Source organism: Camelus dromedarius, chromosome 4 (genome assembly GCF_036321535.1).
Source record: "Camelus dromedarius isolate mCamDro1 chromosome 4, mCamDro1.pat, whole genome shotgun sequence".
NCBI classification, from domain to species: domain Eukaryota; kingdom Metazoa; phylum Chordata; class Mammalia; order Artiodactyla; family Camelidae; genus Camelus; species Camelus dromedarius.
Genome location: NC_087439.1, coordinates 19,811,713 through 19,834,551, shown reverse-complemented (window position 1 = coordinate 19,834,551; position 22,839 = coordinate 19,811,713). Strand labels below are relative to the sequence as shown.

At 36.3% G+C, this 22,839-nt stretch overlaps 1 protein-coding gene across 1 annotated transcript in view; it reads right to left on the bottom strand.

Moving 5' to 3' along the window:
- The window catches only part of THSD7B (thrombospondin type 1 domain containing 7B), a 764,170-nt gene that overhangs the window by 198,514 nt on the left and 542,817 nt on the right, over positions 1–22,839 (bottom strand). The window contains exon 14 of the mRNA XM_064484730.1: positions 21,165–21,428. Within this exon, the coding sequence (XP_064340800.1) occupies positions 21,165–21,428 (264 nt within the window). The remainder of the gene's footprint in view (positions 1–21,164; positions 21,429–22,839) is intronic.

Below are 22,839 nucleotides of genomic sequence, written 5' to 3'. Positions count from 1 at the left end.
GAGTTTGCAAAGATTTTAAATATTTTATTTTTTTCCAATGTGATCCTTTATCAAGGGTGAGCTGTGTGGGCCCTGAGGTTTTATTCCTGCTGAACAGATGTTATAAAATAAAAAAAGCAAAGCCCCTAGCAGAGTGCCTGACACACAACACACAACACACATCACAACAGCTAGGATCTTGTCCCTCACCTTCCTCAAGCATGGCTCCAATATCCAAGAAAAACCTGTCAAAACTTGTAAAATTAATGGACTGCTACTTACATAGATGATATAAGTGGAAAAGAGTAAAACTGAGGACAAATCTGGAATGGAGCTCCTGGGACTTAATAATCTTAGATATGCGGATAAGGGACTTGGGGGGTTATGGATGGTACTAACAGTTTTCTCCTAGAAGCAGCCTTTGAGAAAGAAGAGAAAGGAGATAGAAAGTAACATGCTTGCAGTGCAGATAGTACTGAAGATCACAATGACAATTTTTAGGCTATGAAATATAACAGATCTCTTGGCAAACAATTTCTAAGAGGAGAATCAAAAACTGTGTTTTGCAACTGACATGACCCATAGAGAATCAAGCTGAATTTGAAAAAAAGGAGAGACAAATGTACAGGAAAACATATAAGACTGAGAACAAGACTAGAATCAAGAGTGTACTGTAATAGCCTATAATGAAAATAAATATGAAAAGGAATATATATGTAATTGTGTTAATTTAAAATTAATAATATATAATTTCTGGTGTGTACAGGATACTGATTCAGTTATATATATGTGTGTATATATGCTGTACGCACCAGAATTTAACATGACATTGTAAACTGACTATACTTCAATTTAAAAAAAGTAGAGGAGACCCAAGTTCTCATTAGAAAAATAACAGTAGGAACTGAAGACAAATAACTGTAGCCGTTATTATCTTTAGATCAACACACAGACTATGGAAACTAAACACAGTAAAACAAAGACTTGGGTTAAATCAGGGCAGGAAATATATTCTGCAGCTACATCCTGAAATTGTCATTACTTTCCACTGAATAGCATCGCTACCTGAAAGGAACCATGAGCTGTTAAGAGATCATTCTCACTGGGTGCTGAGCAACCTGGCCTGGGTGTCAAGCCATTGAGACACTACCTTGGCCCAGGAGAACCAAGGGTAGCCAGATGGGATGGAACTATAGGGGGTTAATTCAAGAGTTATAGCAGTGCCCAGTTCGAACAAAAATCCATAAACATCCTATTGAAGAGCTTGCAAATATTTCAATGTAGAAGAAATGGGCACTGGACATGAAAATGAGCTCATTGATCAGAGGAAGTGATCTAGCTTCTTTTTTAATGTATTTACTAGACTGATAGAGAAGGAAGAGGATGCTACAGGCAGAAAGTATTATGACCAAAAAACAAAAAACAAAAAACTGCAACTCTCTCCTGATACCCTCACAAACAATTCTAAAGGAGCTGGATGAATCAATGCATCAGGGTCATCCTGAGGGATGTCTCCCTGTAGCTGAGTCCTAGGGGGAAAATGCTTGGTTCTTTCTTGTTCAACATTTTGATTAACAACTTAGATAAAGACACAGATGGCATGCTTATCAAATTTGGGGATGATATAAAGCTGAGAAGTTATTGCTGGTATGCTAGGTGTCAGAATCAAGATTTAGAGAGCTTAACAAGCTAGAATAATGAGCTACAACTAAGAATATGAAAGGCAACATAGGGCAAAGCACAGTTTTGCATTATGGTACGCAACAGACAACCAAACATTTATACTCAGAATGGGGGTTCAAAACTCTATAGCTGTTCCTAAAAAACAGACTTCAGGATTTTCTTTTAATTGCAAACTGAACACGCATCAATAGTCACTATACACATTAAATTATGCATTTTATTTCAATGCAAACTTCATCTACCAAGAAGTATTTGAGATGGTTTACAAAACAAAACCTGCACAGAAGTACTATTAAAATGGTCCAAAGAACATGGGAAAAAATACAATATTGGGAATACTGTACTTTTATTTATTCAAAAGACATTAGCTGAGCTTTGACTCTGGCTGAAAGAGTGTTATTTGCCTCCTGTATACTCATCCTTCACTCATCCTTGGGAAGATCCTGTTTACTTCCCTAAGTGGGCTTCTGAATCCCCAGTTTACCTGAAATGTTCCCTTTCACTGTTCTTCCTTAGCATCCTGATCAAGTCTGTCCTAGCACTTAGGACAAATTGAACTTATATATTCTGAGTGTACACTTTCTTAATGTATCTCTCAATTACTAGACTGCAAGTTCCAGGAAGGCAATGACCATGTTGTGTCCAACACTATATAACCAAGGTGTAGCATAGTAGACAAACGGTAGATTTCAATAAATATGTCCTGAATTGATGAATAAATGAGATAGGAATTGAGGGCTATTAATTTGGAAAAAGAGAAAGACATGTAAAGAGGTAAAGTCCAGTGTAAACCATAAACTATGTTCTACATGTAAGTAGGACTATTTCTGTGAAAACATAGAACTGGTCTAGAGAAGCTAGGGAGATTTTTTGAAGAAACTAACTTGATTTCAGGCTCCAAAGATGAGTAGGAGTTCACTTTAAAAAGAAAAAGACATCAGGCAAAGGGATGAAGTCACACAAGGACAGAAGGTGCGTGGGGAACGGTGGGAGGAAGTCCAGTCTGCATACAGCATATGGTACATGAAACGTGGGGTTCAAAGTGACACTGGGACATCTTGTTCCCTTAACTATCATTGAAATGCTTACTGCAAAAGGAAACATACCAGAGAAAAATGAGCATGATAATGAAGGAAATGAATTGCACATGAGTTTGAGTCCAAAACACTCTGGATATTTAACTTGGAAAATAAAACATTTATGTATTTATTAAAATAAGGGACATTGCACATATTTTTCAGAATTTTGAAACGCTCTTTTAGGTAGACAATATTTTAGATCTATTTTTTTAATTGAATAAAGTTAATTTGGAACCAATGAATGGAGTTACATTTAGATTTGAAAATTTCAAATTTTAGAGCTGTTCAGCTGACTTGTAGCAACAAGCTTCCAGTCAATGAGGAGGTTTAAGCAGAAGGTGGATGACTCTTACACCACCATCTGAAATAAATATTTCTTAGAGTTCTGAGGTCATCTCTTCTAGTTGTCAACACCATTCTTACCACCTACCTTGTCACCTATAAGCTATCCTAAAATCTATATTCCAAGTCTGTAATTACAGAAATTTATTTCTCTTGACTTGTATTTTTTTTACATCTCTAGTAATTGTTCTGTTCAGCCCTCAAACTATCTAAATCTGAGTTCTCCATTTTCTACTCTCAAGCTTGTACCTTACCCTTGTTAATATCACCATTCCTGACCCAGTTTTCACAATTATTCCCAATACTGCCCCGTTTCGCCACCTTTAATCAGTGTTATTCCCTCCTGACTTTCAAATACTGTCTTCTCTCCCCATCCCCATGGCCTCTGCCTTTTTTTCAGTTTCACAGCGGCCCCTGCAACTCTCTTCTAATGGTTTTTCTACCTGTAGTTTTTCTTTTATCTAATCTAACCACAACCCTGAAGCCAGAATTATCCTGCTAAAATAAACACAGAATCCTATCACAGCCCTGGTTAATAATCCTACTTTCTAAAGCAACCATGTCTTGACATTTTGGGACTTGAAGAATCAATGGGAGAGGGAAGGTAGGGTTAGGACAAAAACTGAGTTTCTCATACCCTCAAGCAATCTCATCTATGAGGCAGCCTGTAGGGAACATCCACTTCTTGAGGAGTATGTCCTAGGTGAACATTATCGGGAGAACATGGGACCAGATTGAAAGGTTAAGAACTACTGTCCTAAAGCTGAGGTATGTACTTGCGGCTCTGCGGCCCCTAAGCACAGAAACTTCTCAGAGGACAGGAAATCTCAAAATCTAACATCTACAATTGTATGTCTCTTTCAACTTTACATAGCTTATGTCCTGTAAACATAAGGAGGGTCTATCTAGTTTCATGTTAATACATATTTAATAATTACATAATAAAAACAATTTTAGTTAAGACTGAAAGTCTGTTGGATGAATTACTTTAAAAAAACAAGTTCAAAATATTCCTGAAGTTTTAAGTGCTTTGAATAACAAAATCCCTTTAGCATACGAATTCCTACACAAGTTAGCTCCAACCACGCCCAGCCCTGTGTTCTATCACCTTCATATATACCAACCAAACAACACTAGTCATCTTTGCCAAACTACAGTGCATCCCTTCCTACTCCAAGCCCCAGACCAGATATTCCCTCTCCTCTAAGACACTGTTGCTGCAATCATCCCCGAGTTAGTTTTCTGCTGTCTTCCCAGAACATTTTGTTCATATTTCACTTTCGGCATGTTCTACATTTAATTAGGTTCACTCATTTACAAGTCTATTCCTATCATAGGAGATTCTCAAAAAAAAAAAAAAAAACAAAAAACCCAACCCTTAATTAGTCAAAATTCTTAGTGCCCATATTTTAGATATGTGTATAGACATAGATATGCTACATATATTTTGCACTGAACTATTCTTTGAATTATAAATTTTCATTAGATCTTAATTTTTAATTTTTTACAACTTGAGATATTATTCATATAATTTATGTATTTAAGTTGCACAATGCAATTTTTTTTCAGTATGTTCAGAGAGTTGTACAGCCATTACCATCATCAATTTCAGAACATTTTCACGACCTTATAAGATACCCCATAGCCACTGGGGGCCTACCATGGACTACAGTGTGCTCTCCTCAAGTTCAGATATTGAAGTCCTAGCCCCCAGTGTGACTGCATTTGAAAATGCTGTCTTTGGGAGGTAATTAGATTTAGATGAGGTCAGGTTGGGGGGCCTTCCTGATGGGATTAGTGCCCTTACAAGAAGGGACACCAGAGAGCTGGCTCTCTCTTGCGTGTGCTCGATTTCTTTTTGTCATGTGAGGACACAGCAAGAACGCAGCCATCAGCAAGCCAGGCAGAGAGCTCACCACAGCCAAACCATACTGGCACCTTGATCTTGAACTTCCAGCCTCCAGCACTATGAGTAAATAAATTTCTTTCATTTAAGCCACCCCCATCTATGGTATTTTGTCTGGTAGCCTGAGCTGACTATTACACAGTCTCTCTATATATCTGACGGTTTCAGACATTACATGTAAACTGAATCATACAGAACGTGGCCTTTTGTGACTGACTACTCGCAATTAGTCTAACGTTGTCATCATTCACCTGCATTATAGCAGGTATCAATACTTCATTCTCTTAACTGTCAAGATAATTGCTTTATATATGCTACATTTTGTTTATCCATTTTCTCAGTTGATGATAATATGGGGTGTTTCCACATTTTGGCTTTTATGAGTAATGCTGAGAAATAATTGTGTTTTATGTGAATACACGTTTTCACTTCTTTCATTTCTGTTGGGTCATATGGCAACCCTATGTTTATCTTTTTAAGGAACTGCCAATTATTCAAAGTAGTTCCATTATTTTACATTCCCATTTGCAGTGTATGAGGTTTCCAGTTTCTTCACATCCTCACCAACACATGGTTGATTGTAGCCAACCTAGGAGGTATGAAGTGTTACCTCATTTTGATTTTGATTTCCACTTCCCTGAAGACTAATGGTATTGAGTATCTTTTCATGTGTTTATTAGCCATTTGTATTGTTTGGAGAAATGTCTATTTAAATATGTTGATCATTTTTCAACATAAAAGACTGTCTTTTTATTGTTGACCTGTAAGACTTTATATACTCTGAATACAAGTCTCTTCTTACCAGATATATCATTTACACCTATTTTCTTCCATTCTGCGGGTCTTCATACATTCTTAATAGCATCTTTTGCAGCACACAAATTTTTAATTTTGATGAAGTCCAATATATCTTTATTTTCTCTTTTCACCATTGCGTCGGTGTTGTATCTAAGATGACTTAGCCTAGCCCAAATCACAAAGACTTACTGTTATTTTTCTGTTAAGAATTTTATAGTTTTACTTATTACATTTAGCTCCATTATCCATTTTGTTAATTTTTGTGTAAGGAAGTGGCCAAACTTCATCCATTTAAATGTGGATATCCAGTTGTTCCTGTACCACTTGTTGAAGAGACTATTCTTCTCCCATTGAGTAGTCACAGAACATGTCTTAAAAATCAGCTGAGCATAAATGTAAGGATTTCTTCATGGACTTCCAAATCTGTTCCAGTGATCTATATGTCAATCCTTATGTCCCTGTCTTGATATCTGTAGTTTTGTAGTAAGTTTTGAAACTGGGAAGTGAGTCCTCCAAAATCCTTTCTTCTCTTTTAATATCTTTTATTATTGGGCTCTTGCATTTTCATGTGAATTTTAGTATCAGTTTGCCAATTTCTATTAAAAAAAAAAGCTAGCAATTGTGTTGACTCTGTAGTTGAATTTGAGAAGTATTGGCATTTTAATATTAAGTCTTCTGGCCAATGAATATGTTATATCTTTCTATTTATTGAGGTCTTTTTTTTAAACAATGTTTTATAGTTTTTAGAGTACATATTTTTACTTATTTTGTTCATTTTTAATTATTTTGCTCTTTTCATGCTATTATAAATAAAATTATTTTCTTAATTTTATTTTCTGATTTGCTGTTAGTGTACAGAACTAGAACTGATTTGGTATATTGATCTATTTTTTTCAGCTCCGAGATACAATTGATGGTATATTGATCTTATACCCTGCAGATTTGATGAATTTTTTTATTAGTTCTAATAGTTTTGTAGAAAAATTATTTAAGATTTCTTATTTACAAGATTATCTTATGTTATCTACCAACAGATACAGTTTCACTTTTCTCTTTTAAATCTAGATTATTTATCTTATGTTATCTACCAACAGATACAGTTTCACTTTTCTCTTTTAAATCTAGATTATTTATCTTTCTTGCCTGCCTTAGCTAGAACTTCCATTAGAGTGCTGATTAGAAGTAAAAAGTAGACATCCTTGATTTATTCCTGACCTTAGGGAGACTGAATTATTTTTTTAAGGCAACATAGGCAGAGAGTTATTTTGCATTTCATAAGATATCTATGTGTTTGACTCAAAGGAAAAAAAGAGTAACAGACATTAATTCCTTTAAAAAATCAGTTTCAGAGTTCTGTTTACCTTCTAATTTAGAGTAACATATCCCATTTTTTATTTCAGTTAGGTTAAAATAAAATTGTACATGGATTTCATTATGGACCCACAATTTCTCCAAAGAAAGGTTACAACCCAGAGCCTTTTCTAGAAAGGTGCTCCAACCCAATCCACAGATACTAGGCTATAAGGCTTAGCCATGCCTTCTCTCACTGTCCACCTCTAATCTCCAAGACAGAAGTCTTTATTCCATATTTGGACATAATTCTGGAAAAGAAACACAGACTATATGAAACTATTTGACCCACTGATGTCCTGAAGTTTTTGTTTTACTGCAATGCCAAAAACTACAGTACGGTCTGACTCAGAAAGGGAAGATAATCCCAAATTCGGAAGTCCCTAAAACTGTCCTGCATATTAGACTGAATATCTCCAGTGAGTATTACTTATTTATCTTTATATACTATTACATAGTCTAATGGAAACCAGATGTTCCTTTGATGTTTGTTGAACAGAATAAATGAATACATAAACAAGTGAGTCACTGTTCCCAACGTATCCCTTTCCTAGGTGAGTTCTTGGAATAGGAGTTCCTGAGACAGTTTCAGGAGCAGAACCCTCTCTTCAAATGAAATCTTATCCGTAAGCCTTTGTCTCTGGTAATTGTTAAGAAGGTCAAATTGGAACGTAAAATGTAAGAAATAAACAAGATAAAGCTAACATATGCCCTAAAGACAAGGGGATACTCTGAACCCTATTAAAAAAAAAAGTGAAAGGAAATACTGATTTCATATATTGTTCAAGTGAATAACTAAAAGCCACATTTGCTTTCTTCATTACAACATTTTAGACATTGTGACATTTTGCCTCATAACTTTCCAGATTATGATATCAATTGTCCACATAAATCCCCTTGTGTAGACACCACGCACATGAAGAAATAAAGTAACACTATGTGTGTGCCTCTAATACTTGAGAACTTTCCAATTCTTTTTCATTTGCGTATCTTTAAAAAGTTTAGGTTCAAAAATAGAACAGCCTTCACATATTATGGTATGCTAAATAATGATCCCCAAAGATATCTGGTCCCCAAAGCTATTCTACTCTCTGGAACCTCTGAATGTTCACTTCTGTGAAAAAAGAGACTTCACAGTTGTGATTAAGTTCAGGATATTGAGGTGGGAAGATTACCCGGGATTATGAGCGCAAGCTGGGCCATCCTGTGTTCTTTGAGGGAAACAGGGAGCATTGGCCCAGAATTGACACCGATGAAGGTAAAGACACTGAAGCAAGAAACTATGCCACTGGCTCTGAAGACACAGCAAGAGGCCATGAGTCCAGGACTGCAGCTCTAGAATCCAGAAAAAGCCCAGGAGACAGATTCCTCTCTAGAGCTTTTGAAGGAAACATGGCTCTGACTACATCTTCGTTTTGACCCAGTGAAACCGACTGTGGACTTCTGCCCTTCAGACCTGTGAGAGGATGCATATTATTTTAAGCCACCAAGTTTACGGCTTTGTTATAGCAATCGTAAGAAACTAAGACATATATGTCCATTACAGTTCTTTATACACAAGCACAGATTCCTATTCTGTGTTTCGCTAACAATTATTGAGTAATTTTGATGTGCTGACTCTTTACCAGATGTTTGTGATGACACAATGATGCAGTAGACACCGTCCTTCCCTCAAGGATCACATACCCCTCTGGCAGGACAGACTAGCAATAAGGTAGGTAAAATATGAGAAGTGCTAAGACTGGGGACTTGTATCTTGTTAACGGACACAAAGCAGATATACTCAATTCCTAGTAGTTCCTAGGGGTTGTGGAAGAGCTGACTGGCAAGTCTGCCTGAAGTTTCCCAGAAAAGCTGACATTTCTACCCTAAGTCCTGAAAAGTTATTAGGAATCAACTAATTAGGTTGCAAGGGGGAAAAATTAAAGTCACAGCAGGATTACAGTGTCCAGGTGGAGAAGGCAAAAGCCTCATGAGAGTGAGTGTTATGTACTGAGATATGCAAGAGCCTGAGGTGGGTTGGGCTCAGCTTGGGAAGGAAGAAGGAATTTCAGGGGTAAACAAAGGGTAAAAGCATGAAGGCCCCTCAATGCCTTGCTAAGGGGCCCGGGCAATGGTTGACATTGACAGTTTAAAACCTACAAGAGTGACAGTCAGATGGGCCTTTGGAAAGATTGCTCTCATTGAAATGGGACAGAAAGGTGATGGAAGGAAGGGCTGAGTGAGGACAATGGAAAGGCCCCCACTGCAGTGGACCTAAGGGAAAGGTGAGAGAAGTCTGAGCACGTGAGGGAGGGCCCCTGGGATGGAGAAAAGCCCCTGGGGTGGATAGAAAAGCATCTCTGAAGGAGTGACATCATATGAATTTTTTCCAGCAACATTTACATGAAACACAAATAAAAAGCAAAGGAAGCAAAATCTCAACATGAAAAAACACAAACATATTCATCTTGTCAAACTGAAATTTCTTTGCCCCAGAGTAGGCACTATGATTCTCCTCAAGTGGTGATTTGAAGAGCCTATCAACATCCCAGGAAACATAAAGGTGCAGAAGATTTAGGAAACAGGTCATTTGGCAAAAATTTCAGATCACTGAAGGGTTTCTATATCTTTCTGCAAGAGATATAATTATTTCGTCCCCCTGTGCAGTGGATTTATGAAGAGAGTTCAAAATAGTTTAAAAGTTTGTGTAATCTTTGACATGCACAAGTCTTTGCCAGGACACTTCATAAAATGCTCTCTTAACCAACTCAGTTCATAAAGATGTAAATTTCACTCTCCTATCTTGGCCAAAATAAACTTGTCCATACATAGTTGTGATAAATCTTTCAATAATGCAAAATTCAATACATACACAGAAAATATAAACTTTCTAAAGGGTATTAAGATTAAATTCACATTTTTTTCCAGTAACTGCAAATATGTGAAATATTATTTTTTGAATCAAAGATTCTTTAGTTTATTTTGCTTTGTCTGCTATCCATACCTTCTTATATATGACAGCAAAGTAATGAAACTGCTGTACTAGAGTTATGCATCTGCAAATGCCAAGTTACTTCTCCATTAAATATTAATGAAGATAAATTATTATTGCTTTTGATAGGCAATTAATTATGTGGGACCAGATATGAAACAGATTGCACTTTGACTTTATAATCTGATGAATTAAAGTTTTATTCACATAGTTATCATTGGATCACTAGAAAAATTGGTTTTTCTGTATTTTTCCATTCTTTCAAAAAAACACTCCTTGTCCACCAGTAACACTACAATTTCATTTCCTCTAATCCCAAACTGTATATCAAGGGCAACACAGAAACAGATATTCTGCAGTGTTTGCCTGACCACGTATTGTACAACTCACTTCTCTCTGGGTCTGCATTCATTACACACATCTGTTCTACCCAGAGAGCTGTAACACACACACACACACACAAATTCAGAACTTCTATCTAGGCATGCATGTTGACTCTTGCTGTATCTAAACCAGTCTTTCATTCATTCAGCCAACATTTACTGATTGCCTGTGATGGGCCAGACCCTGTGTTAGGCACTGGGATGGAGAAATAAATCTGATTCTGTACTGGATTTCAATGAACAACCAGATGAGTAAGAGAGCTAGAAATATACATGGGGATTAAAAAAAAAAAAAAAGGTCAATAAAGTCATAAGGAAAAGCATGAGGAATAATGGTAATCCTCAGACATGATCCCTTCACCCACCCTCCGAGTGGAAATAGGGGAAATGCCTCTCGAATCACCCATCACCTGGTCCTGTCCCCCCAAACGAGGGGTCTCACGAAAGGAAAGGAAAGAGCATGTCAGGCAGACTCCATAATTATGTAGCCCCTTTGGTGTCCTATGAAGGGTGTGAAGAAGAGACCAGGAAAAACTGCCAACAGAACTGTAGCATGGCTGCACTGGCCTTTTCGTATGCTGGCTGATGGCTCTCGGCATAATAGGTATCAGGTGGATAGGTCAAGATGCTACTGTAACATCTACCACTGGGTGCAACAGTAGCAAGAGAAAAGAAAAAAGTTTGAGAAAGACTTAGGCTACAAAATTACTAAGACCTGATGATACAGTCATGTATTTAGAAATACGTTTTGAATACCTACTTTCAGGCACCATTCTAGGTGCTGTGAATACAGTTGAAAAAAATTAAAAAATATAAGCAGTTCTTTGTTTCTTGGCAATTTACCATCCAATCATAGAAGGGAGACAATCAGCATATTTTTAATGTAAATACATAATATTTTAGTTGGTGATTAAATACTACAAAGAAAGATAAAGGCTGGGAAGGGCAAGAGGAAGTGATGAAGCGGAACGATTTATTAGGGGACTTTGGGAAAGACTTGCTATAACAGAAACCTGGATGAAGGGAGGGAAAGGAAGAGAGAAGAATGGAGTGTTTTGGGTGCGACCAAAAAACAAATCACTGGGCTAAGAGACATAGTTGGAAGTAACTCACCTCAGGCATCTTTATTTGGGTACATGCTATGCTGTTGCCTGAAATAGGTAATCAGAGTCAACACCCAGCCTGTTGTCAGTACCATGGGGGAGCAGACTGAACACTGACACTAGGCAGTCATGGGGCTCAAGAGGAGCAAACAGTTGCGGATGGGATCCAGATACAAACTGCATTCTTAAGTTTTTTTCTTTTTGTTTTTTAAACCAAGTGTAATTTTAATACTTGTCTCCTCAGTGATATTCCTCAAGACAAAAAGACCTGGCTAAGATCATCGGTGGTTTGAATCTTCTATGAAAGCCATTAGCATTGATAATTCAGAATTTACTCAATTGTGTTGCACACAGTTGTATGTACCACCAAGGGACACACAGGACACCTCAGCATGAGGAATAATTACCCCATGAGGAAATCTCGATGCTATTATCTGGGGGAATCCCATTTGTGTCTTCCAAATGCAGATGGAAGGTAACACTCATGCTACAGCTTAAAAGGGTAAATAAAGTAGTTTTCCAGATCGAGGTCACTGCTCTCTGCTTCAGTTTGTCCATGATGAAAATAGAATTCTTAAGGAACTCATGGAAAATTTTAAAGTGTCTGTTAGTGATCATTGAAAGATCTTTTTTTTTTAACTTGATAGATGGATATGTCTCTTATCCTTAGAAGTGATAAAATGTGCTATTTTCACTTATTATCTTTTTTGAAAACTGTGCTATAAAAATATCTTAACACAAATACATTAAAAGTTATATACGTCTCTGATGAATCTTGATCAATGTATTGTTTTCATTTGGTAAAAATCTCTTAGATTCTCTAGCAGCTTTTGCTATTGCTCCGTTAACTGGTTCTATTTCCAGTGCCACTTCTTCCTTGAGGACACTTTCTTTTCTAACCTGAAATGATTATTTTTAAAATTTTTTGTGGGTGGGGTGAAGTAATTAGGTTTATTTATTTTTAGAGGAGGTACCAGGGACTGAACCACCCAGGACCTTGTGCTTGCTAAGCATGCACTTTACCACTTGAGCTACACTCTCCCCAAACCTGAAACGATTATTTCTAAATTAAACACACACATACACACACAAACCTCTGAAAAATTAGAGATGAGTGATAGAATTGACAAAAGTATTCCAAATAAAAGTCACCTTTTCAATATATTTTCTATCTCCAAATTTTATCTTAAAACTGTTTCCCCTATTTCTTTATTGTTGCCATCCTAAGTCTGATCTAAAATCATGTCTTACCTTGGTTATTTCAACAGTCTCCCAATAGCATCCTTGACCCTTTGAAGCCAGTCGATACACACTATTCTATAGTGATTTTTTAAACACTTAAATTGAATCACATTACCTACACCTCTTCCCATCCCCTTCCCCTTGAATTAGATCCAGACTCCTTGCTTTGTTCCGTAAGATTCTGCCTACTTCAACATCATTTCAAACAACTCTCCTCACTCCCTAGTATTCAAACCACAGAGCTTCCTTTGCTTTTGGCCAGTATTTCTTTCCTGCCTTACATCATCTGGACATGTGTGTCCCACTAGCTGAAATTACCTTGTGTGTATTTCTCACATAGTTGTCACCTACTCACTCATCACATCTCAAATTTGTTTTGCTTTACTGAAGACTCCCCTAAAGTCTCCAGAATTTCTATTGAGCATCCTAAGGGCTAATCAAGACCTGAAATCCTTTTTATTCATTTGTTTTGTTTCTATATTCCACTAGACAATAAACTGCACAAGTCCCTCATTTCCCCATAATAGTATGCCCAAATCAGAAGAGGACTAGGAATATAGCAGGTTTTCAATACATAGGTGCGATCAAATGAATAAACAAACCAAGATGCAAGTGACATCAGATACATGGTGGGGCAAGGCATTCCTTACTTCTCTTCCCTTTTTGTAATAACTAATTAGACATCCATTACCAAACAAAAGTAACTCTACTACTACACCAAGGGACCTGGAGATTTCTAGTCCACTTGGTCATCCAAAAATAAACATAGGGGATGTCAGTAGGGGTTGTGAACACAAAGGAGTTGGAAAAAGCTGCCCCACTTCCACTCACCGAGATCAGAAAAGAAAGAACATGGAGAGGGCAAAACTGGGCAGATAACTCATGGACAGAAAGTTTGGAAGCACAGGCTTCCTAGGGGAGATTCCTGAATGCCACTGGAATGGAATAGAGAACAGTTCGGATGCAGAGGAATGGGAGAAACTTTCCGAGGTGCTTCTCCCTCTCCAGTGTGACACAGCAAGGGCTAAGTTTCTGGAAGTGGCAGTAGCTACCTCTCCAGCAGAAGGGGTTAAAGAGTATTGACCTCTTTCATAGAGGATGGTAACCACAAAGCAAAAATCTAGAGTAGATTCACAAAAACATCAAAAACGGCCAGAGAAAACATCATCATGGAAAACCACCAATTTACAAAGACAGGTAAAAGAGTAAAACAATGGGCATACAGAACAACCAGAAGGCAAATAAGATGGCAGTAGCAGGTCCTTACATTTAAATGTAAGTGGACTGAATTCACCAAACAGCAAAGAATATCTGAATGGATTAAAAAAAAAAGGGTCCAATTATATGATGCCTACAGGAGACTCATTTCAGTTCTAAAGACACACGGAGGCTCAAAGTAAAAGGATAGCATAAAACATTCCATGCAGGTGGAAATCAAAAGAAAGCAGACATAGCCATACTTATCAGACAAAATAGACTTCAAGCCAAAAACGAACACAAATAAGGTCATTATATAATGATAAAGGAGTCTCTCTCTCCCCCTCCCTCTCTATATAGGTAGATACATATTATTATATCATATATATAATTGTATCTCATATATACACATGTATACATACATACATTTTATATATATATATATACACACACACACACACACACACACACACACACACACATATATATATAAACAATCATGACTATATACACACCCAGCCTTAGGGCACCTAAATATATTAAGTACTAACATACCTGAAGGGAGAAATATACAACAATAGTATACCTCTGTCAGCAATAGAGATCATCCAGACAAAACTGATGCAGAAATGTTGGAACTGAACCATACTTTAGACCAAATGGACTTAACAGACGTATATAGAGTATCCATTCAACAGCAGCAGAGAATACATTCTTTCAAGTGCTCACAGAATATTCTCCAGATTAGATTATGATAAGACTTATCTTGTGTCCTAGCAAATTTAAGACTGAAATCACATCAGCCATCTTTTCTGACCACAATGGTATGAACCTAGAAATCAACAAGACAATCTACAATGATGTGGAAACTAAACACACTTCTAAACAACCAATGGGCAAATAATGAAAACAGAAATAAATTATCTTGAAACAAAAAGGAAAGAAAACATCAAATCCTAGGTGATACTGCAAAAAACAGTTCTTGGAGGAAAGTTTACAGTAATAAGTGGCTATGTTAAGAAATTAGAAGTCCGAACTACCTAACTTTATACTTCAAGAAACCACAAGAATAAATTCAGCCCAAAGTTAGAAGAAAGCAAATAAAGATCAGGGAGAAAATAAATAAAACAGATCAGAGAAACAAAAGAAATGATCAATGAAATTAAGCTGGATTTTCAAAAAGATGAACAAAATTGACAAACTCTCAGCTAGACTCAAAACACAGAAGACCCAAACTTAGAAATGAAATAGGAGACATTACAACTGATACTACAGAAATGTAAAGGATAATAAAAGACTACTATGAACTGCTATATGCCAGCAAGTCAGATAACCTGAAAGAAAAAGATAAATTTCTAGAAACATGCAGCCAACCAAGACTGAATATGGAAGAACAGAAAATCTAAACAGACCAATAATGAATACGGAAACCATCTATAACCAAAAACCTCCCAAAGCAGAAAACTACAGAACCAGATGGCTCTATGTGTGAATTCTATCAAACATCTGAAGAATTAATGCCAACCCTTCCCATACTTTTCCAAAAAACTCAAGTGAACACTTTCAAATTCATTCTACAAGGCCAGCATTACCCAGATACCTAAATTAAATATGGCCACTAAAAAACCCCCCAAAACTATACACCAATACTACTGACGAACATAAATACAAAAAAATCAATATTAGTAAACTGAATTGAACACATTAAAAGGATTATACACCATGATAAGTAGGATTTATCCCTGAGATGCAATATGCAAATTGATAAATGTTTTACATCTCATTAACAGAATGAAAGAAAATATTTTCACATTTCCTTCCACGATAAAACCCTGAAGAGATTGCATATAAAAGGAACATACCTCAACATAACAAAAGCCATCTGTGACAAACCCAGACTTAACATTATACTCAACAGTGAAACACTGAAAGTTTTTCCTCTAAGATTAGGAACAAAACAAGGTTGCCCATTCTCACCACTCTTATTTAACACAGCATTAGAAGTCCTAGCTAGAGAAATTAGGCAAGACAAGGCAGTAAAATATATCCAAGTCAGGATGGAAGAAGCAAAACTCTCTACTTGCAGATGATATGGTTTTGTACACAGAAAATCCCAAAGATTTAACCAAAAAACTGTTGGAACTAATCAATGATTTCAGTAAAGTTTAAGGATATAAAATCAACAAAAAGAAATCAGTTGTACTTCTACTCACTAGTAATGAAACATCTGAAAAAATAAAGAAAACTATCCCATTCACAATAGCATCAAAACCAATAAAATACCTAAGGATAAATTTAACCAAGGAAGTGAAAGATCTGTACAATGAAAACCACAAGACTTCACTGAAAGAAGTTAAAGAAGACATAACAAATGGAAAGATATCTTGTATTCATGGATAAAAAGGGTTTATAATGTTAAAATGTCCATATCACCCAAAGCCGTCTGCAGATTCACACAATGTCTATCAAAGTTCCAATGGCATTCTTCACAGAAATAGAAAAAACAAATGCTAAAATTTGTATGGAATAATACATATTTAGCTAAATAGCTAAAGAAATCCTGAGAAAGAACAAAGCTGCAGGTATCACATTTCCCGATTTTAAACTGCATTATAAACCTATAGTACTTCAAGCATGGTACTAGCATAAAAATAGACAAATGGAACAGATTAGAGAATTCAGAAGTAAACTCCAACACATTCAGTCAACTAATATTTGTTTAATATTAGTTAAGGAGCCAGGGACCACCTGATGGGGAAATGATAGTCTTTCCAACAAATGGTATTCGGAAAACTGCATAAACACTTATAGAACAATTAAATTGAATCCCTATCTTACCCTACTCATGAAAATTAACTTGAAATGGACAAAGCCCAAACGCAAGACCTGATACCATAAAACTGCTAGAAGAAAATGCAGAAAAGAAGCTGTTCAACAGTTATCTTGGATTGGAAAAATTAATATTGTTAAAATAGCCGTAATACCCAAAGGAATCTACAGATTTAATGTGATCCCTATCAAGTTACTCAGGACATTTTTCACAGAACTAGAACAAATCATGCTAAAATTTAAATGAAATCCCAAGAGACCCAGAATTGCCAAAGCAATACTGAAGAAAAAGAATGAAGCTGGAGGAATAATTCCCCCACACTTCAGACAATACTACAGAGCTACAGTAATCAGAACAGAATAGTATTGGTACAAAAACAGATATATGGATCAATGGAACAGAATAGCCCAGAAATAAACTCACAGACTTTTGGTCAGTTTTTTTTTTTTTTTTTTAATACAAAGGAGGCATGAACATACAATGGAGTAAAGACAGTCTCTTCACCAAATGGTGCTGGGAAAACTGGACAGCTGCGTGGAAATTAATGAAGTTAAAATACTCCCTCACCCCATACACACACACACACACACACACACACACACACACAAACTCAAAATGGCTTAAAGACTTAAACATAAGACAAGGCACTATAAACCTCTTAGAAGAAAACACAGGCCAAAACATTAGCTGACATAAATCTTAGCAATGTTCTCCTAGGGCAGCCTACCCAGGCAATAGAAACAAAAGCAAAAACAAACAAATAGGACCTAATTAAACTTATGAGCTTTTGCAGAGCAAAGGAAACCATAAGTAAAACAAAAAGACAACATATGGAATGGGAGAAAATATTTGCAGAAGATGAGACTTGTCTAGAGCTTGATTTCCAGAATATATAAGCAGCTCATACAACTTAAAAACAAACAACCCAATACAAAAAATGGGCAGAAGATCTAAACATGCAATTCTCCAAGGAAGACAAACAAATGGCCAATAGGCACATGAAAAAATGCTCAATATAACTAATTATTAGAGAAATGTAAATCAAAACTACAATGAGACTACCTCACACCAGTCAGAATGGCCATCATTCAAAAGTCCACAAAGATGAATGCTGGAGAGGCTGTGGAGAAAATGGAACCCTCTTACACTGTTTGTGGGAATGTAGTTTGGTGCAGCCATTATGGAAAACAGTATGGAGATTCCACAAAAGACTAAAAATAGATTTACCATATTATCCAGCAGTCCCACTCCAGGGCATATATCCAGAGGGAACCTTAATTCAAAAAGATACATGCACCCCAATGTTCATAGCAGCACTATTTACAATAGCCAACACACAGAAACAACCTAAATGTCCATCAACAATGACTGGATAAAGAAGCTGTGATAGATTTATATAATGGAATACTGCTCAGCTGTAAAAAATAATAAAATAATGCCATTTGCAGCAACATGGATAAACCTGCAGATTGTCATTCTAAGTGAAATAAGCCAGGAAAGAGAAAGAAAAATACCATATGATATTACTTATATGTGGAATCTTAAAAAAAAAAAAAAAGAGACAAACTTATTTGCAAAACAGAAACAGACTCACAGACATAGAAAACAAACTTATGGTTAACAGGGGGAGAAAAGGGTGGGAAGGGATAAATTAGGAGTTTAAGATTTGCAGACACTAATATATATAAAATAGATAAACAACAAGTTTATACTGTATAGCACAGGGGACTATATTCAAGATCTTGTAACTTATGGTCAAAAAGAATATGAAAACAAATACATGTATGTGCATGTATGACTGAAGCATTATGGTGTACACCAGAAATTGATACACTGTAAACTGACTATACTTCAATTAAAAAATAAGGAAGACTATTAAACAAAACAAACAAACAACAACAAAAAACCAATGGTCTTGGCAATGACTTTTTGGATATGACACCAAAAACATAAATTATAAAAGTAAAAATTGACAAATAGAATCACATCAAACTTAAGATTTTGCACAGCAACAGAAACAACTAACAAAATGAAAAAGCAACCTCTAGAATGGGAGAAAACTTTTGCAAACCATATATTGGATAAGAGGTTAATATCCAAGATATATAAAGAATGTATACAACTCAATGACAATGAGTGTGTATATGTCCATGAATAACTGAAAAATGGTGCTGAACACTGGAATTTGACACAACATTGTAAAATGATTATAAATCAATAAAAAATGTTAAAAAAATAAAAAATAAAAAAAATAACAAAAAACAAACAATCCAATTAAACACTAAGCAGAGGACCAAAATAGACTTTCTGAAGAAAACATCCAAATGGCCAAGTAGTGCATGAAAAGATTCTTAACACCACCAATCATCAGGGAAATGCAAATCAAAACCACATGGGCTATCTTATGACCCGTTAGTATAGCAATCATCAAGAAGACAAGAGACAACAAGTGTTGATGAGGGTGTAGAGAAAGGCAATCCCTGCACACTGTTGGTGAAATGTAAATTGGTGCAGCTACTATGTAAAATACAGAGGTTCCTCAAAGAAGTAAAAACAGAACTACCATATGATTCAACAATTCTACTTCTGTGTATACATCCCCCAAAAGTGAAAACAAGGTATCAAAGAGATGCAGGCATTCCCATGTTTACTGCTGCATTATTCACAATAGCCAAGATATAAAAACAATCTATATGTCCATCAATAGATGAATGGATAAAGATGTAGAGTATATACACGATGAAATATTATTTAGCCATGAAAAAGACATTCTGCCACTTGTGAAAATACGAAAGATCTTCAGGATATTATATGAAGTGAGATACATTAGTCAGAGAAAGACAAATACTGTGTTATTTCACTCATCACTCATATCACTGTTACATCATACTCATACATGGAATCTAAAAAAGCCGAACTCATAAAAGCAGAGTAAGAGTGGTTTCAAGGGGATGGGAGTGAAGGGATTGACAGGGATAGGATAGTTATTTAATGATACAAATTTGGAATTAGCAGAAAATAAGTCCTAGAGATCTAATGCACAGTACAGTGAATATGGACAACAATATTGTGTTATAATCAAACTTGCTAAGAGACTAGAATTATTCCAACCACTAAAAGGGAATGGTAATTATGCAGTGTTACAGGTAATAATTTTCACTACAATCACAATCACATTACAACCTACAAATGTACAGAATTAACATGTCATACACCTTAAATGTATGCAATGCTATAAGTCAAATATATTTTAAGACAAAAATTTTAAAAATAAACTGATATGTACATTAAAGGTGAAAAAAAGATTTGAGTTGACCAACTTTGGCCTCTGTAAAATGGGTCCATTACCTGCTTACGATGTGTTTAATGTTTCTGAAAGTAAAATTACTGAATACAATTCTGTAGACTAACTGAGTAAGCAGAGCAACAACCATACTAATTAAAAAATCATTAAGCCTTAAATTGCATTCCTATGAGGATCTAGATATATCCTAAGCAAAATGAGCTGTTACACTGGCAATAAAGAATAAAGATGAACTATCATTTAGTTGACTTGTGTGTAAAAACTGAATTCAATTTTCCATTTCTGGCATTATTGAGAAAGTTTATTAGACTACAAGACCTTGATGACAGAGACCAAAATCTACATTTTTTTTTTAAGAGTTTGTCACTCAAACATCAATTCTCTCTATCCATACCTTCTGTAAAATCCCTAACTTGCTTAGTTTTTTTTAAAAGGTAATTAAAAACCAAAAAATAGGGGAGGAAATTCATAAGCCACATTGTAATCATTAATCTCAGCCTCTTCCATCAGTGTTTACCCCGACCATATTTAACCATCATTCTTTTCTCTGTTCAACAATATCTTTTAAATCATCCCAAGGTTCCCCATCCCCTCCCCCCAAAAACAGTCTTCACCCTGATTAACATCTCAAAAACTTTTCCAGATTGCCTAATTTCTTTTCTACAGTTCTAGTCTATTAATTTGGGTGTACTTATACACTGCACTGTAAAACATTTAAAATTAAACTTCTTCTTTGGTATTCTGTCCACATCTTTAGAAGAAATCCAAGGCCTGATGCCTTCTACATATATGACCAGAGCACCAACAAAGCATAAAATATATTTGTTTGTTCTGGACTTTGGCTTTCTCAGAGAAGAGTGAGATATGGCTATGTGCATTTCATACGCCCATATTTTATGAGAGGCAGTGTGTTCTTGCCAGAGGAGAAGGGAAACATTTCTAAGAAACAAAGCTACTAATTCTAGACCTGGGACAAACCTCCCCATCTCCTTACCAGAGCTGTTGCAGTGGGCGGGGTCAACCAGCCTTCCATGTTTATCAGAGCAGGTTATTGCTCGGAAGCGCACGCCTTTTCCACATTCTTTGCTGTCTCCTTGTACCCGCCGTCCTCTGTGAGGCTCCCTTCTGCCTTCAGGAAGAAGGCAATCTGACCAATTACCATAAGGTTGAGATATAAACGCATCACAAGGACATGGTTCTGTTTCCACCAGAGGGTACAGGTCAGCATCTTGACATTTCTCCTTCTTCCTGCTTTTGCCTGTTCCAACAAGAGACATTCACGTATTAATTTCACATCGGCTGTTTTGTTAAAAGTCACTTACATTGTATTTAAAAGCTATTAGACTATTAATTCGTAATAAAGTTTTTTTTCACTCTTTTTTTCCACATGAAGTTAATCCTAGGAGAATGGAAGCAATTCCCAGAGCATCTGTGAAATTAGTTTATTTGGGAAAAAAGTTTCATGTTGAATACTGGCAGAAAATACTTAGAAGATGTTTGCTATGGTGGCTCAGCAACTAGAAAGGGTCTTGGTTGATTTATTTACTATCGATTTCCCTATGATTTACTGATAAAAACAGATTGATTACCTTGTCTCCATTTTCTTGAAATTAATGGTCACCAGGGAAACCAACAAAATACTGTAAATATTAACTCCTTCCGTGTTTTTTCGAGTAGCTTTTTAAAAAGAGTTTATGTATTCAAGGAACAAAATGGTATCCTCCCAGACAATGGCCCTGGAGTGAGGCTGGGTGCCACATGGGGTGGTGGGCAAAATGGAACTTACTTTGCCTCCTGCTGTTGGGCAGCTCACAAATGCTGCCAGAAACAACAGATTGCAATAAATGCTCAAATCATGTTGGATAATTTAATCTGAGGAAAAGGGTATGCCTTCCACTTTGAGAGACCTTTTTAACTGAAATATTTTAGAATATGACCTTACCTTGCCAACTGACTTTGATGGACCTTTTTGCTGGAATACTAACTTTGAGTAATGACAATGCAAAGTCATTTTTCAAAGCTGTGAGTGCTTGCTAATCATGTTCAATGGATTCCAAGACAGCCTGCAACTTGACTCAACTTAGCTACTAACACAGTTCCTCTACATTTTTTAAAGGATTTCCTAGATCTAATAATTTTACTTTGTTTCCTCATTAGTAGGTCATTAGCTAGAGCCTTGGCTCTGATTGTGTATGGGGGGGGGGGGGAGAGGGAGAGAAGGCGGCTTTATTAGTCTATGTTCAGTCTTTATGGCTGTTTTGGAAATGCTGGATACAAGCTGATAAGTAGACTACTTTCACTGGCAGATGGTTTTACATTACACACAAGTCTACAGTTGTCACCTGGACACTTGGCTCTATGTCTTCTGTGATGCTTATGGTCACAATAAATAAGGATTCCTGCAGGACCTGAAATGACCTTGTGAAAGCTCAGCCACACCAGCGTCCTGCTGGGAGGCAGTATTCACTTACCTCTACCATCAGTGACACTTACTGAGAGTAAGTTTGAGAGGCACAGCTTCTACCACAGCTGTGAGAACGTACCGGTTGAGAGATCTGTCAGTGGGTGGGGAATGGCTCCTTATCAGCATTTAACCTGCCCAAGTCTCTGGTGCTTTCTGAATTCCCATAAGGTACTGTTATCTCCATCTCTTCCATTTCTACTCTCTC